The sequence below is a fragment of the Fusarium oxysporum genome, chromosome 1 (assembly GCF_000149955.1).
Source record: "Fusarium oxysporum f. sp. lycopersici 4287 chromosome 1, whole genome shotgun sequence".
NCBI classification, from domain to species: domain Eukaryota; kingdom Fungi; phylum Ascomycota; class Sordariomycetes; order Hypocreales; family Nectriaceae; genus Fusarium; species Fusarium oxysporum.
In genome coordinates this window covers 6116667-6133604 of record NC_030986.1, presented here as the reverse complement: position 1 = coordinate 6133604, position 16938 = coordinate 6116667, and the positions used below count along the sequence as shown (strand labels likewise).

Sequence of the window (16938 nt, the reverse complement as noted above, 5' to 3'; positions counted from 1 at the left end):
TAACTAAGTAATAGTTATTTACAGATTGCTTGCTTATCTTTCTTAGCCCTATTGCCTATTACTTCCCTTGCTTATACCTATATAACTGCATTGTAAATACTGAGTAAGTCCTAGGAGCCAAAGTGCTATATCTAATCTAACCTCTTAACCTACGGCAAATTGTGGTCTATATCCTCTTCTAAATCTCCCTTCTGGAGTCACATAGCGTCCTCTTCTTTCAGCCAGGCCTAACTCTTAGCAATTATCTCTTCTATAGCGCTGCATCTTATAATATCAGCAATATCTAGTATAATGCTGATTTCGCTATCATCTCAGACGATCCAGTACCAAGTATACCTCCTACCTATCTAAGTCTACAGCATAACCTCTTCCTATTGTATCTCTGCTTCTCTATACTCTGCTCTTTTCTAGTGATAGACAATATTATCTTATACTACCATAAGATACCTATATGCAGATATAATACAGCTATACCCTTTTAATACTAGAAGCTATTTAACTGCTATATTGCCATCTTCTGGAAGCTTTAAGTTAAATAGATCTGCTAAGTCTCTGCCAGTATAATAATTAATAATATCTTATAGTATATTGCCAGTTAGTTTACCCGTTGGCTCATGCCGCGAGGCGGGGCGAGCCAACTAAGCAAGCTTAGTTGGGCCCAAAAGTGTGAGACGGCACAAAAGTGTGAGACAACCGAATGGACCGGTTTTTGGTGCTGTTTGCGGCATTTCCTGTTCTTCAACACTCTCATCAGGTCAAAAAATATGAAAATTACTGGAATTATAGAAATGAAGCTTCTTGTGATAATATATTTGCTATTGACTATATGTGACTGGGCGAAATGACTGCTGCGGCGCCCAAATGGCTTCCTAATTAAGAACGACTTCTCATGCATTTCTCACGCAATTTGGGGGTGTTATTGTTCATCGTAAAGTGCCTGAGTGGCCTCTAAGGCTTCGGCTTCCTCTATCATCCGATTGATGAAGGCATCGTCATACCGGGCGTGGTGTTGAGGCGGGCATGGTGTTGAGGGTATCGTCGGAGGGGAGGACTCGCGGTCTAGTAGGCAGGGCGGCGATGAGGGCATCTTGAGATCATCTTCATCAGATAAATCATTATCTTCATCCTCATCCTGATCGGCCGGCGCTTGTGTGAGCGTGAAATCGACGGTATCATCGCTGCAGAGAAGTCGTGATAAATGGGCTGACGAGAGGGGCTTATCTGCAAAGCGTGCTTTGCGAATAGCCTCACGGGCTTCCGGGGCAAGCTGGGTATCGATCGTAAAGAAATCCTCCTTCTTGTTCAGTTGAGAACGTATCTCAGCTCGTGAGGCGTCATATGAGGCATATTCAACATCCTTTCCGGTGTGTTCGAGCCACTGTTTAAACTGTAACCTCTTTTCAACGCCGTTGACGATAACCTCCTTCTTCTTCCGCCACTCATCTCTTATCTCCTCCATCTGCCGGATTGCAAAAGATCGTAGATTCCGAAGCTGAAGTCGCTGTTGTGCCTTATTTCCTGCATTTACATCCTCAGTATGCTGTTCTCGAAGCTCTTCTAAGCTCACATTGTGAATATATTCTCCTACCGGTTTTGCTCGCTTGCCGCGCTTTCTCTGGTGATATCTCTTCTCGATACGCCCTTGGCGATCTTCAACGTGATTCCTCACGATATCTTCAAGCACAATAGCTTCACTGACGATCTTCCGGACCGACTCCAGTCCCCTGAGCGTTGGGGAGCTCAGAATATCGTGATAGCGGTTACTGACATCTCTTGCTGTATCAGAGGCCAAAGGGAACCGATTTTCCGCCGGTAAAAGCGAAGATAAAGCTGGATCAATAGCCTTACGCGTCTTCAGCTTCTTTTTTAGAAGATAGCTGACTGCAGGTATCTCGGTGGGCGGGAAGATTCCTGACTTTTCGAAGCCTGTGATGATGTGGGCCGGCGTGAAGCCTTCATCAAAGATCTCCTGAGATAACGAGGATTAGTATGTGAAAAGCGGGGTATTTGAGAGAAGGTTAAAGCTAATTATATATACCTTGAAGGAGCCGGCAAAGTCACGGCGGTTAAAGCTTAAATTTCCCTTCCGCAAAGCATCTCGCAGCCTTTTTTAGTATGCATTCTTTAACTACTAAAAAACACTAAGATCTATTAGTTAAAGCATGTGAGTTGAATGAGGAAGAAGGAAGGCAACGAGGATATTAAATTTTATATAGTATTCTCGAAAGGCGAAAGAGCCGTGACCGGAGAAGCCGTCGATAACGAGCAACCGCCACACGAGATCCTCTTCAGCCTTTCCTTCCGTGCCCGGAGGCTTGTCATATGAAGCGGCAGCATTAGAAGGGCTTTTTAGGTGCTCGTTACACCCAAACCACTCTTCAAAATCCAGCTGACGATGTTGAACTGCTGCAGACTTATCCCAAGACTTCCGGTTGAAGTCTCTCGCCCACTCGAGCGTTATATCGCCATTCGAGAACGCTGTATCTGACTGTGCAAACCGCATCTCGAGATCGCCTTCTATATTCGCCCACTCGAGCGTTGGAAAGGCTTTGAAGATAAGCCACGGCGGAGTGGTCTCTCCGGCGGCGTTGCCTGTACCGATCACGGTACAAGTCTCTCGATCATTAGGGGAATATACCTCTGTTGCCGCCTTCTTATTAGTACGTACAACGAGGCATTGTACTCGCTCTCGCAGTATTCCGACTCTAATACCTGCTTGATCAGCATTCCAGATTTCCGAGGCGCCGATTCCGTATCTCGTGATAACCTCATCGAGCCGCTTGAACCACTGCTTCGTCTCCTCCACGCCGGCTTCCTCATACTCATAGCGCGCCGCTTCCTTCGCCTTCAATATCGAGGTATCAAGCTCAGGATGATCGTCACGGAAGCGCCTGTACCACATCTTCCCAACCGGCTTGGCATCAGCATCACGGCGGCTTCTTATGGTGTTGACTGCATCCACAATCTCGCTTTTAGAAGCTGGAAGACCGGACTTCTGCATCCACATAACGAAGCTCACGATAGCCTCATCTTCATCATCCGAAAGAAGTCGCGGCCGGCCCATATTTGGCTGAATAACTAGTTCATAATCAAGGGTATTAGCAGCTTCAAGCTGCTTGATAATCCGAGCAATAGACGGCCTCTTAGAGCCGGGATATCGTCGTTCAGCATCGCGGAGAGAGAGAGCCTTCTTTGGCCCGTTGGAAGCATCACGAGATAAGCCCTTTTGGAGTCGTTGGCGTGAAATAACCACTGCCTGAGCAGCTTTAATGTTAGGTATTGACGGCATAATGCAAGTGGACAGAAATGGTACTTTTTTTACTAATTGGCGTCTAGATTTGCATGAAAATCACATAGAAAATCAATGAAATTCGCGACAGCCAGCGGTGAGGGGTTGTCTCACACTTTTGTGCCGTCTCACACTTTTGGGCCCAACTAAGCTTGCTTAGTTGGCTCGCCCCGCCTCGCGGCATGAGCCAACGGGTATACATCTATCGAAAGTGCTTTATGAATGTATTTAGCTAGAGTGCTATTTTGCATTTTTGGCAAATAAGCATATAATGCTTATTATTAACCCTTATATATTTATCTATTGCCAGCTAGTAGTGCCTAGATGATATATAGTGATAAAATAAAATAGAGTAGTAAATGCTATTATGATCTTATTCTATACTGCAGAACCCTTTTTGCCAAAATGCCGTAAACCTTAAAAAATGATGCTAACCCTAACTAACCTCAAGTGGAAATCTTAACCAATCAGCGACTCGGCCCAGTAGTAAGCGACATTGCAGTAATGCATGGCCTGAAAAATCGCATTTGTATGGACGATTCTGTCAGAATCGTCTGCGAATAATTCCTAGGGCAGAGGCAAATGCGGCTGTAGTTTCAGAAGCTCGCTGAGTTAGAATATGGAGGTGTTGGGGTTCAGAGGGGGATCCGCCTCGTCCCGATGAAAGGACTGGTCGAAGGTTATCTCTTCGTGCCGTCGATGTAGTATTCTGGCTTGCCGATGATGCAGGTTCAATTGTCTATGACGGTGAGGCACGCCGTTCGATGCAAGTGATGTCCTGGGACAAGATTCACAAACAGGAGTGAATAGTCCGGTGATTTAAGGCTGATGGGAGTAAGGCATAGGCCAAGAAAATATGGTAAGGGAATGGGGCTGGTTATTTCAGTGACTGAAATATAAAACTTCCAAAGCTCGCTGCCGTCTCCGCCATGAGAGACCCCGCTCTAATCGGATCTGCAATCTGTCATCATTCTGATGCATACCATCTTCTGCTTCTTCGCTTAATCGGATAGAGAACTGACCCACCTGCCCAAAGGGCACTCGGCTCCTCCTGGAATTCCCAGATAGCACCTTCATTTATACCGTAAAACTGAGCCATTGTCAGGCACTCAATTACAAGCTTGAAGCTACGGCCACCTTCGACTCGCAGAATGTGGGGAATTTCTGTATTTCGAGACCTATATTTCTCGCTGGTGTTGGCGTTTCGAGCTGGAAGAAAAAAAAAGACACGAAGTGCTGTGAGTTACAAATCTAACTTCACACCTCATAGCATCCTTGCTGACCGACGAAGAATCATGCTTATGTGCACGTTGACTGCTACGACAACTTGCTATTGTCTGATTCCGTAGGGTTCCTTTGTTCACGAATGCACCAATAGGCGGATGGGCGGTAACCAGAGCTTTAGGAATCCATCTCCTCTTACGAGCGGCCAGCCAGCGACGAATAACGCAAGGGGAGTCCTCCGTTCGTGAGGGAGTGATTTTCATTCGCTAAATGAATGTCTTTTCTTCTCTCTTTTTTTTTTTTTTTTTTTAACAAAAAAAGCGAGAAAAGAAAGAAAAAAAATTGGAATAAAGGAAGGAAGACAAAAAGAAAAATAGTCGAACACGATCAGGAGCATCAGTCCTCAATGTTCAAGCCATGGTATGCATTAATAGCTTCATGTTGGAGGCCACTTATGAAGGAAACCATTCAAGAGTGTGATTCCCGGACAAGCGAATACGACATGGGAAGGCAGAATACCCTTGTTCAACTCGCCAGGCTGAAGACTTTCTCCAGTGGTAGCTACTCACTAGTAGCTGTTCCGTATGCACTACTTGCTGGCTTAATGGCCTCCAAATAGTCTGTCAATAGCTGAATTGTAGGATCCGACGTTTCGAGCTGAACGTTGACGGCAAGTCTTCCCAGAGCCTTGCAATATGGCGCATAAAAGAAAATATACCTGCTCCCAGTGACCGGCAAATAAAGAACGGAACAGTTGAACTAAATCTAGAACTAAATCTAAATCAATGCGTTTCCCTCGCAGAGTGTTTTAGTTGAAGACAGGAATTCTTCTATGATGACTGGACGGAGGGGAATGTGGCAGTGAGAGTTGTTAGGAATGCTGATATTTTCACCCTCTAGGAGAGAGTGTGTTCCTCATATTTATGGCAGTTTCCCCTCACCCTAGCCTCATGCCCCCAATAGCCTGATGTGGTCGATTTTCGAATGAATGGGCTATAGACCGCGCAAAGGATTCCTTTCTCCCGGAAGACATACGCGTCACTGAAGAATCATATGGCATTCAAACATGAATATCAGATTAGAGCGTTTGAAGACATGATTCTCCCGGCCTCGTGACCGGGTTCCAGTAAGATTTAAATGTTACTCTAACATGCGTTTAGAACCATTTGAAACGGCCGCCATGCCCCTTGATTCAATGGTCTGACCAGCCAGTTCCAATATCACCCCTCACTAGACGTGGATGGGGGCTATCTATCAATATAACACCTCGAGGACTTCCAGTGGATGACATTGCTTACGACCCATTATGAGAGGTTTAATGGCAGTGGTAGTCGCTAACACTTAATATCAGAAAGAAAGAAGCATCATACTGTCATTTCCGTCTCAGAATCCCAATTCATCTGGATATACAAGTTTCTGAACGGACCAAGGAGAAGCATAGGCTCTCTTCAAGTATGCCACACCCTCCTTACTAGCGGCCGCATTATTCTTCCCCACGTTCTCATTCATGGGTTTGACATATTCGCTGGATGGAGTCGAAGGGTGTGGCAGCAAATTATTAATAAGCATCCCAGCACCTGCGGTCTAGTACCATATTCGGGGTCAGCGTGGGAACGACACAATTGCGCCTGGGAAGACCATACCAGACAGAAATCGCATCGGGCACCAAACACCAGGACACTATTGCGGCACTTGGCAGAGCCCTGTTCGTGGTCAATACTCTAGACTTCGAACCAGGAATGGAGGCTTACATAGTAATTCGCGCAGGGGCTAGTCATCTTAGGCAAGATGCGGCAGATCAAAGATAGCTTAGTCGTATATCGATTCTCCAGCGGAACGAAGTGGAAAGATATAAAGGATCAGAAAGAATGAGATCAAGGATCCGCAGGGCCAGGGTATGAAACCTTCCTAGTACAGCCTTCAACGCAGCACAGCCGGAAGGGGTAAAATACTATCTATAATTAATCAATAACCCAACAGCTAGAGCGAATGCCATTCTGATGGCAAAATCCGCCAGCTCGTGCCGTGGCGGGTGCGATTGGTTTGGCTGTATTAATTAAGCAATTCTTACGTTCAATTGGCGGGTGGCCACTTACGCTAAACGTGGATGTTACTGTAGTTCAAGAATTGCCAAATTATTTTGCCTTATGGAGCCGGCTGCAGTGTAATGTTGTGTCTGCACGGTGGTAGGAAGCTTGTTCTGATCAACCAAGCCAAGATGCTGAACTAATCTCAAACGTCCAGCTATTTGCTGTGACAGGCGCTGGTTTCAGAAACTTCGCCATTGCCATGTCATGTCGTTGCAAAGCCGTATGCATGACACCTTTCTGACCGAATCGTGCATGTGGAAAGCTCCCTGCATCCCGGCTCATGTTTGGTTAGCAACAGGTAGGAGACTTGAGAGGGTCACATGCTAAATCCATGCAAACTGCACAGCCGACGCCGTTTAACGCCTATTATGCAAGCCCCAAAGCATTTGGGATGCGGCTAAGGGGCCACGGAGTTACATTTTTAAGAGTCCGAGTTAGTCGCAAACGGCACGCCCACGACATCGCACAGCTCTTTCTGGACTCTGATAAAGCCATCATGGAAGTTCTCAAAATAAAGGCGCTTCATGGGCAGGAACTGCGAGGACTAGAGGTCGTTATAAGTGATGCATAATTTGATATGTGAGTAGCTCAAAGATAATCCCAATTTCGTCTCTAGATAGTACGCTATTTTATATCGTAAGCTGGTATATAATAGCTGCTCGTAACAATGTAGCAGTATGATGTACGCTCGCTGACGTCAGAAAACAGATATAGTTAGCACTAACGATTACGCCACGTTTCAAGATATCATCGAGGCGCTCGCTCTTCTTTAACGCTTGCATTAATGGCTTACTGTGACCAGCCGACGCGCAAACTATGCGGTGCTGCTCAAAAATACAATCCAGTCCAACAAATTATCAAGCAAATCAAAACAAATGTACGAATGACTCGTTGCGTATCGAGAATATCAAATGCTGTATTTGAAATTTAATTTGATATATTTGTGATGAAGCAATATTGTGGGTGTCGAAGGTATCACTAAAGGTTTAATTAACAACTCCTTACATAGGATCCACATCTTAGCCACCGGCAGATCGAACCATCTTAGTCATACGGTCTCAACAATTTAACACGCACCATAGGTGAGCGGCTCTCGGGGAGGTGGCCGTGCCTACCCGGAATCTGTCGTGGTTTTCACGAGGCTGATTAGGTTATTACAACCTCCACTTATAATCTCATTTTCTTGGCATGCAGGTTTTGAGAAAGTAGCCTTATCGACAGCTTGTTCTTTAACAAGTGCGCAACAAACGTCCCAACCTGCCCGAAAGTGGCGGCGATGGCATCCTCTACGACAAATCCGCCCACTGCTTAAGACCCGGACGGATGGCTCAAACGCCGTCATCGCCACTCAACGTCACCAACACTGCCGCAGCTACGGAAGCAGTCCACTCTGCGTGCCCCTTATCCCCTCAAGGATAGTAAACGGACTGGAACGACAGTTCATTCAATAGATTTCCAATAACTTGCTAGACTTCTGGAGCCGCGAGCTCTCCAGTTCCGGATCTGCCTCCAAACCTACCCACAGCAGCGTCGCTGCCTCGCCTCCTGCTGCTTATGACCACTTAAGCCATCAGCGTCAACATCAACGACGATGACGAGAACAAAATATCGACCACCCCTCATCTCCAGGGGCAACCGGTTACTACCGCCCCCATTCCGTAAGGACCTTCGTGACTTCATCCTCCTGGAAGCCAGAGCTCCGGGCAGAACATGGTAACTACGCAATCCGGACCCTCATCTTGGAAAGCTCAGCACTGTTTCGGACTGGATTCGGTAGGTATTTCAACTCAACTCTGAATGGCTATCCAGACCACCGACCCTGAGATCCGTGACTTCCTCGTAGAGAAGCAGGCGGAGTGGGCAGCAGACTCTAGGACCACCACGGTGGAGACCAACAAGAAGTGGTTTACCTATGCGGTCGCAGACTTTCCCCGTGGACTAACCGACTTCCATGGCAATAAGTTGGACAGCGGAAGTGTTGTGAAGGATGAAATAGAAATCCAGACGGGGCTCAAGCCTGTTGACGTGCGCCCTTTGTAGCATACCTCGGATAACCCCTTGATAAGACACTGCTTGTCTCTTTCCTGAAGCCGACTAAGAAATACTGGTCCCTATTTGGCAGCCGCACGGCTACGCTTGTTGACAAAAGCCGATCGTCATAGGCAGTGTAAAACACTCTGGGACTACCCCTCCCTCCGCGCCTGCCACAAGCAGCCTCCCTGCCGACGTTGCGGTAAGACTGGCTACGCTCCAGATAATTGTATTGCCCCAGAACAATGTGTCAACTGCATCGGTCCTCACCGCGCCAACTTTCACAAGTGCCCAGCTCGCCCAAGGAAGGCCCACGGCGTCTTTCGCCGACTGATCAAGGAATAAAGAGAGCATGCCCGAACAGTAATCACTGAAACATGCCGTCAGCGTAATCTAGAAATGCAACCAGAACTGCAACCACGCGCAGCTGAACTGCAGAGAGACAACACTGCGAACGGAACCGAGCATCGATCTGTATGGACGATGGTAGTTAAATAGCCTGTTACTAATACCGAGATAGATTCGAATGGATCGATCCTTGAAGGCCGCAAGGGATGAAAAAGTGTTGGTCATTGCTCTCATGGCCTCGGTTGCCCTCCGTGTGACGCATGGGGATCAGCGGGACGGAAGAAACAACAAGATTTGATGACGTCGGAGCCGCTCCGATGCTAACGCCGGGGATATAGGCGATCTGGATAATGTTGGAGGCTCGAGTAAGAATGGTGGGAGCCATAGAGTGAACGGTATGTGTCGATAAGAGAGAAGTTCTCCTCGAGGCGGCATCCTTTTCGGAACCTTGCATAGGGTCCATGTCGAAGACAAGGATAGATGTGGGACTCTGTGACCTCTTAGGCTTGATATAGAACCTCCAAACTAAATATGTAGCGGCGAAAATTATTACAATGCTAGCGATGATACCGCCAATGATGCCACCAATGGTTAGGCCGCAGCCGCCTTTCTCTGATTCGGCCTCTGCATTCCTCCTGGAGGCAGATGTAGCATATTGGGCACAGTAGAGGGGAACGGTATATCGGCAGCTCTCGCTATCTGAGCATTCGGGACATTGAAGCCCAGTGCTATTGTCACAACTGATCACGTCGTTACCTTGAGGGGCTAACTCAAGTACTGTGGACAGTTGTTAGCGGCAGTCGATAGGCATGAGTACAAGGGGCTAATAGTCACTTACCACGACTTAACTCATTCCAGACTCTAGCACTGATACATCGAGACACACCCATGTTGATGTCCCACCTGTGAGGTCGGCAAGAAATTGACAGAATATCGGCGCTCGAAAGTTGGCAAGTATCGATTGTTTGGGCTGATAATTTAAGCTTAAGCTGGGTAGGTTATCAGCACTGGCTTCGCAATGGCTAGATTTCGATATCGAATTGTGATAGAATCTGACAGTGGAGAAAGTAAAATGGAAGATTGAATGGCTCATTGGAGAAATCTGGGGTGACGAACATCTATGGAAAGAGCTGACTTGGGCTAGATTTTGGGCAGATTCTAAATGCACCTGCCTCACTGGAAAATTAATTAGTCCTGGGTTCGGGAGGAGTTAATAACCTTTCTCTACAAACGAGCTGTAAGTGGCCTTTCGCGATTTCCTAAGCAACTCCCCCAGATTAAACATTTTAAATTACCTACTGGGCTGAGCACAGATCGTATGATGACAAAGTTAAGCCAACGTATCCGTGCACACGTCCGTGTCCCAAGCCTACTCGTTTTTGGCATGCTGGAGTCTTAGCTTTACCATAAGCGTAGATGCGGGCCCAGGAGAAACCCGTATAGAGCGGGAATTTCGGGTTGTGCAGGCGATTGCGTAGTATAACTAGGTGATATTTGGACTGACAGTAGCTCATAATACGATTATGTTCATATGTGGCTCCAGGAGTGTACCGCTTCCCCAAAGTCGGGATGAATTTCATAAATGATATGCCAAGCTGAGTATCGGGTGGTCAGGGCTTGAGATTAATGTAGCCAAGGCGGAAGCATAAGAGGGATCGAGAGCTGGGTGAAAATAAACGCTAATTTTATATATCTCTTTGTTAGAGTCGATGTATATATGATTACTACTTTCTTACCTGACTGCGTCTACCTCGTCCGAGTCTGTCATTCCACGAAGGTGCTTGGCGATTCTGCGTCATATGATCGCGTTTTCATACAATCTGGCTTGCCCAGGAGGCTGTCGTGAGGATCTGGGATTCGGTTGGGCAGGATAGGAGCTCCTGACATTCTTCCCTTTCGCATCTTCAAGGAAATCCATAGGTTGGATTTGATGAGTATTTCATTTTCAAGCCGTGTTTGCTGTCGAGTTATCAGATCAGGCTGTAGACCCTTTGCCGCAATCCATGGTGAGATAACCAGCACGTCAGTGCTTCAGGAATATCGCTAAGAGGCTGCATATTGTTCGATATTGATGGACTGTCCTCTGCTGCTTCGAGCCGGGGCTCATGCATAAAAAAGGTTGCTTGTATCCTAGTAGCTCCTTCTGCGACTGCTGATGGTGCAAGCGTGGTGTTGTATCTGACGTGGGGGTGCTGAAGTGAAATGAGGTCAATTTCCTAATCCTGGGCTGGAATATAGGCAGGCCGAATCGATGAAGGATATGCTCGATTAGGGACTTAAGTATGGGCACGGAGGAAACTATTATCGTAATGGCCTCTTCCATTTGAAGCCAAAAGTATGCCGGTATTAGAGTCCTGAACCTTTCTGGAGAAGCAAAGTCCAATATGCATATCTTGATGAGCCTCAAGAAGATGGTTATAGCTGCAACCAGGCCAAGCGCCAACAAAACGGTGATAAGACAGTGTTCCACAGTCGATTAGTTAAGCTTCCAGATTAAGAGCATTAGCATGATTGCTAAAGTCAAGTCATCAAATAAAGCAACTCCTTGCAAGAGGAGTTAGCATCATGCAATAAGGGCCAATATCGTGGTTGATAACTTACCTATAGTCACGTAGCCACATATCTAAATCTGCTGCGCACTTAAGCACCGCGCATCTAGAACCTCATTCCCAGTGTGCATTAATTGGTCGACACTGGATGGGCTAGAAGATTTCAGTGCTGATAATGCAGGCAGCTTGAATACCAATTATAAACTAAATGATTGCATGCCAGGCCTCATTGATGCGAACTTTAGCAGTAGAAACCCAACTGAGGTCCTAGCGGGGGCAGGCACTAAAGTTAACAGTAAAATAACCATATAAATATATTAAAGGGTCTTAATGCCCTGCTCCAGAGATGTACTATAGCTGTAACGGCCCAGCCCATAATCTACACTTAAATCAGTATTATCTATTTATCTAGATTATCTTGTACTTATAATGGCGACCGAGATGGTATAGTCTGAGGCATCCAGTTTGTATACTGGGGCTACATGAGTATAGATCCGCACTGAGAAGACAAGAATGGCAATGATGAGAAAGGGCGTGACGATGGCTACAGCCCGCGGTCCCAGCGAGTCATATGGCAGATGAGCATCTTGGTCCATCCGGGCAAATCCAAAATCAGCTCGGTCAAGTGTCGAAGACCAGATGGGAGAAGGGGTAGCTCTCTGCGCGCTTGTGAGGGTAATTGAACGAGGATTGGGATTGATGAGAACGAGCCTCAGGCTAGAAGTAGGATGACCTGGGAATCCGTGGCGCTACCCGCCTTCGTCAGCATGTATCAGGGGCACCCTCATCGCAAGCGCTAATGCCAGCCACGCCATAGCGCAGCGACATGTCACAATGCCTTGGGGACGCCACAACCTGAGGTGCACCTCCCTCAGACACGGGCAACAAGACAGAGATGGCTAGCCGTTAACGATAGTTCTTATCGTTATTGTACGAGGTTTTCTACACAGATTTTTCAGACGATAACATAAGTAGTAGTAAAGCCTTGTTGAGATGAGAAATCGTCGAATAAGCACTGTATGTTGGAAAGAGACAAGGGCATGAGCCAACATTAAGATGAGGAGGCGTCAAGGCTGAGTTTGTGATTCGGTCGGATTTAAGTTAGTGTTCAGTTGACAGGGATTGAGATGGCTTCGAGCTAGGATTGGTTGATGTGTGGTATTGCTGGCCTGTTGGAAAAAGGAAGCATAACGCTTTGAGCTAAGGAGACACCGTGTGCCAGCACATTCGTTCAGCAAGGACAGGTCATGACCCAAGGAACATACTTTTGGTAAAAACTATGGATGGATTTTCAAAGAATTTTGCCAAGTTCATATGTAGGTAGCTGGCGAGAGAGAAGATCAAGGGCATCCTAATCCCAACCCGCGAGACGGATAAGAATTGCCGAGAGAGGCTACACAAGTCCGGGAATGAGAGTTTCCCCGTTACCGATGATCGATCCGATTCTATCCCTTTGAGCGGTACAGCCCTTCATGAGGATTTGTTGAGATCGAGGACAAGATTCAAGTATGCGAGACAGGTATCGGGACACCAATGAGATGCGGTTGCAAATGGTTTGCCACGAAATTGAGACGTTCGAAGCTTATTCGCCAGCATCTCCCATGCATCCGATAGGTTGGTCTCAGGTTTTTGTAAAAATGGCCACCCAGCCCTCCGGCAACTCAGGTCATCCCTAATGTCATCAACATTGAAACTCGGCCTACCATCCAGGACCACCTAACGCATAACCCCACCTAATGCATAACCAAAATTTCGCTTCTCCCATACAAAATCCAAATTTTCAATTGCATTATATTCAGCCAGGCATGAAGATACTCGCGAACGAAGACCTGCACTATATTGCTTTTTTCATCAATTTTTTATATCGGCCTGAATTTTTCCCGTTCCGCCCTGTAGCCTGGTTCTCTAGCCCTTTGAATTTTTGTCGCATTTCACATCATGTACCCTAGGCGACTCCATCCACTTAAGCCGAACTTTCACCTAATTTACTCGCCATAACTCCTTCCGTAATGGTTCGCCGTAATTATACCGAAGATGACGTAGCTGAGGCTATATTCGACACCACCGATAGAGGCCTCTCACAGAATGAGGCGGCCCAGAAACGTGGAGTACCTCAGTGGACCATTTCGAGACGACTTTCCGGTCAAGCAAGCAGGAATGAACGTATCCAGGCCAACCAGCGTATTCCAAAGAGCCAGGAGGAGACGCTTATTCGCTGGGTGCTGCGACAAGAGTCTCTAGGCTATGCTCCCTCGCACAGCCAGGTCCGCGCCTGTGTCGAGGCCATCCTCCAACAACAAGGCGATAACAAACCTTTAGGCAAGCACTGGACCACCAGGTTCGTCAAACGTCACCCAAAACTATCTAACAAGATTGGAAAACGTCAAGAAGCCGCCAGATTTGATGGCTTTACTCCAAAGGCGGTCAATTGGTGCTTCGATATCAGGGAGAACGAGTACGGCTGGATCAAGCCTGAAAACACAGTTAACGTGGATGAGGGCGGCATAATGGTGGGTTTCGGTAAGTCTTCTATAAGTACTCTATAGGCTTTTATAGGGTATAGCTAATTGGTTGTCCATGAGCCCTGGACAGCCTCGTGATCGGGAGCTCTGACCCGAAGAAGAAGGCGATGTTGAAAGGCGTTCAGTCGCGCACCTGGACTTCGTTTATTGAGGCTGTCACCGCAACTGGCCGTGCTTTGAAACCGGGAATTATATTTAAAGGAAAAGAGCTGCAGAAGCAGTGGTCCCTTAACGAATTCGAATTAATAGCGGACTGGCACTACATCACATCACCGAACGGCTGGACAGACAACCATATTGCTCTCGAGTGGTTGAAGGACGTTTATCTACCACAAACGGAGCCTCGTGATGCATCGGATGCGAGACTCATTATCCTTGACGGTCACGGGAGCCATGTGCAGGTGAGCATTTCGGAGTTTTCGCCGCTGAGTCACCCGCTATAGGGTCGCTGACGAGCAGTCAGGACGAGTGGATGGCTACGTGCTTTCTGAACAACGTCTACTGCTGTTACTTACCAGCACATTGTTCCCATGGTCTGCAGCCATTAGATAATAGGATTTTTAATGTCATCAAAGGTGCGTACCGGAAAGAACTCCAAAACCTGGCTAGTTTGACCGATTCTGCGCCGGTTGACAAAGTCAACTGTATCCGGGCATACGCGAAAGCCAGGGAGGCGGGCATGAGGAAAGATATTATCTTATCCGGCTGGAGATTTACTGGAAATTGGCCTATAAATCGTCATAAGGCTCTAACACATCCTGAAATTCAACCAGACAAAGAAAAACTGCTGGAAGAGTTAAAGACGCCGAGCCCTCCTCAACTGCACTCAGATGATACGCCAAAAACGAGTCGGCAAGTGAGGGAAATGGCCAAACACCGAAGCCGTCCGACCAGGCAGAAGTACAGTAAGATCGCAAAGGGACTGGAAGCTTTAGAGATGAAGGTGGCCGTTCGGAATGCGCGGATTACTGGCCTCAAGGAGCAGATGGCTCAGGTGCGGCGAGGGAAGAAAAGAAAGGCGGTACCAAACCCGAACCGACGATTCGTGGCTCTGTCGGAGAACCTAGCGGCTGGAGAAGCTCTTCCTGACTCAAAAGAGGCAGAAATAGAGGTGGATGTGGATGAGGAGGTCGAGTCGGTGATTGAGGTGGGTGTCAGGTCAGAGGACGAAAGTGATGACTTTATGGTCGTAACAAAGCACTGCCAGCGCACACGGAGCGGTCGGGAGATCAAAAAACCACGCAGGCAGTAAAAATTAAGCAATTTTCTAGAAACTTTCTCCAAAGCCTCATTTATTAATTGAGAATCGGGCCTGTTTTTGTGGACATCAAAATTTGGATTTTGTATGGGAGGAGCGAAATTTTGGTTATGCATTAGGTGGGGTTATGCATTAGGTGGTCCTGGATGGTAATGCCCAGCATCATTTCTTCAACCTGCTCCTCAACCAGTGTGATGGCCTAATGGTAAGTCCTACAGAAGTCAGAGAGCCTCACTTCTTTATCATTGCCAACCACAAACGAACGCCCATCAGGTGCCCAGGAGAGATTCCCGGGCATGTCCTCCTGTCTAACAATGGACTTAGCAAACGCCTTTAGCTCGATGAGTTCCCCAAAAGGTGTATAGCAGCCCCGCATAAGATATTTTTGGCGGATAGCTTCGAAGCGCTCGGGCTGAGAAGAGTATTGGTCTCGAGATGGCCAGTGGTAGGCAAGAGTACTGTAGCGATACAGAGGAAGAGCATACTCTAAGAAAAGTGCACGTCCAATCCACATGAGTGCCGCTAGGCCAGGTGTAGAGTTGTGAGCTGAATGATAAGACATAGACCGCCTTTGTATCCCCATAACAGCAGTATAGTAAATGATAGCGGAAGACGACATGTCTCCAGCGGGGTCTCGATATGTCCAGGACATCATTGAGAGCTGAAATAAAGCTTCAGATAGCTCCAGCCAAGGCCCGGATAGGAGGCCGAATTCCGATTCGTCCTGCATCGGGTTATCCTCCTCTCCAATGTGCGTGTCTTGTTCGGAATCACTCTCCTCATCACTCTCATCACCGCTCGCATAACTTGATTCGTCGTCCTCAACAGGGCGAACGCAATAGCAGCCTTGTTCACTCCTATGCAGTTGTATCACGAGAGACACGATGTAATGCATTATAATTTCCTTATTCAGCCCCAATTTTGAGTTGTAGAGCTCTTAACGTTGTCGTTCCTTGAATACCAAAACCCGAAAGACGAAACAGATAATCGCTTTTACATGTACATGTACCTTTTCAAGCATGACACAGCTCGAAACGGATGTGGCCAAAAGACATCTTTTGAATATGTATTCAGCCAACAACGAGACGTGTATGACGTGCGAGTTATTGTAGCTATCACACGATTGAACATGAGATCAACACCCTGGAGCAAAACCGCAGTTGAGTTTCGGCCTCAGCAGAGCTCTTGACCGAAGCTCCCTTCGATTGGGCCCAGTAGATAATCTTGACCTTGGATGAAGTCCGGTTGTGCTGATGCAGTGATAACTTCGAGCGGCCGGTTACGAAATAGATCAGGCCAACGAGTGTTTCGGAGTCATGGCGCCGTCTCGTTTTGGTCGATAATTCCTGCCCGGTCATGGGGACTGCTTCCCTGATGTGTTCTTGGCGCTTTCATCGATATTTATAGCGCAATTTTTGTTCCTGTGTCACTCAGTGATATCTTTAGGGGCTTAATATTTCCGAGAGCTATGCCCTCTGTGAGTTCTACACGTCTCCTGAATGCGTGGCTTCAACGCGCTGTTCGCGTCCAAGTCCGTAATCAAACTTAGATTATATTACATGTTACAAGGCTCTCAGCCATTGCATCAAACTCTGTGAGAATCGTACAGCGTCAGAAGTTGAGCACC

The 16938-nt window shown here is 47.2% G+C and overlaps 4 protein-coding genes across 4 annotated transcripts; 1 reads left to right on the top strand and 3 right to left on the bottom strand.

Annotated features, from left to right (window-relative positions):
- Nucleotides 1-828: 828 nt before the first annotated feature.
- FOXG_21959 (uncharacterized protein) lies at nt 829-1914 on the bottom strand. The gene is made up of 2 exons (XM_018402339.1): nt 1589-1914; nt 829-1518 (listed from the first exon to the last, which is right to left on the bottom strand). The coding sequence occupies exon 2, from the start codon at nt 1457-1459 to the stop codon at nt 917-919; it is 543 nt and encodes a 180-aa protein (XP_018255561.1). The 5' UTR covers nt 1460-1518; nt 1589-1914; the 3' UTR covers nt 829-916.
- Nucleotides 1915-8400: 6486 nt separating this feature from the next.
- FOXG_15028 (uncharacterized protein) lies at nt 8401-8979 on the top strand (the record flags this gene model as incomplete). Its single annotated transcript, XM_018395103.1, has 2 exons — nt 8401-8639; nt 8766-8979. The coding sequence occupies 2 exons, from the start codon at nt 8401-8403 to the stop codon at nt 8977-8979; spliced, it is 453 nt and encodes a 150-aa protein (XP_018255560.1).
- Nucleotides 8980-9139: 160 nt separating this feature from the next.
- On the bottom strand, nt 9140-9872 carry FOXG_21958 (uncharacterized protein; the record flags this gene model as incomplete). Its single annotated transcript, XM_018402338.1, has 2 exons — nt 9140-9759; nt 9821-9872. 2 exons carry the CDS (start codon nt 9870-9872, stop codon nt 9140-9142), a joined length of 672 nt encoding a protein of 223 aa, XP_018255559.1.
- A 5554-nt stretch (nt 9873-15426) lies between these two features.
- On the bottom strand, nt 15427-16206 carry FOXG_21957 (uncharacterized protein; the record flags this gene model as incomplete). The annotated part of the gene is made up of 2 exons (XM_018402337.1): nt 15427-15510; nt 15547-16206. 2 exons carry the CDS (start codon nt 16204-16206, stop codon nt 15427-15429), a joined length of 744 nt encoding a protein of 247 aa, XP_018255558.1.
- Nucleotides 16207-16938: the final 732 nt, after the last annotated feature.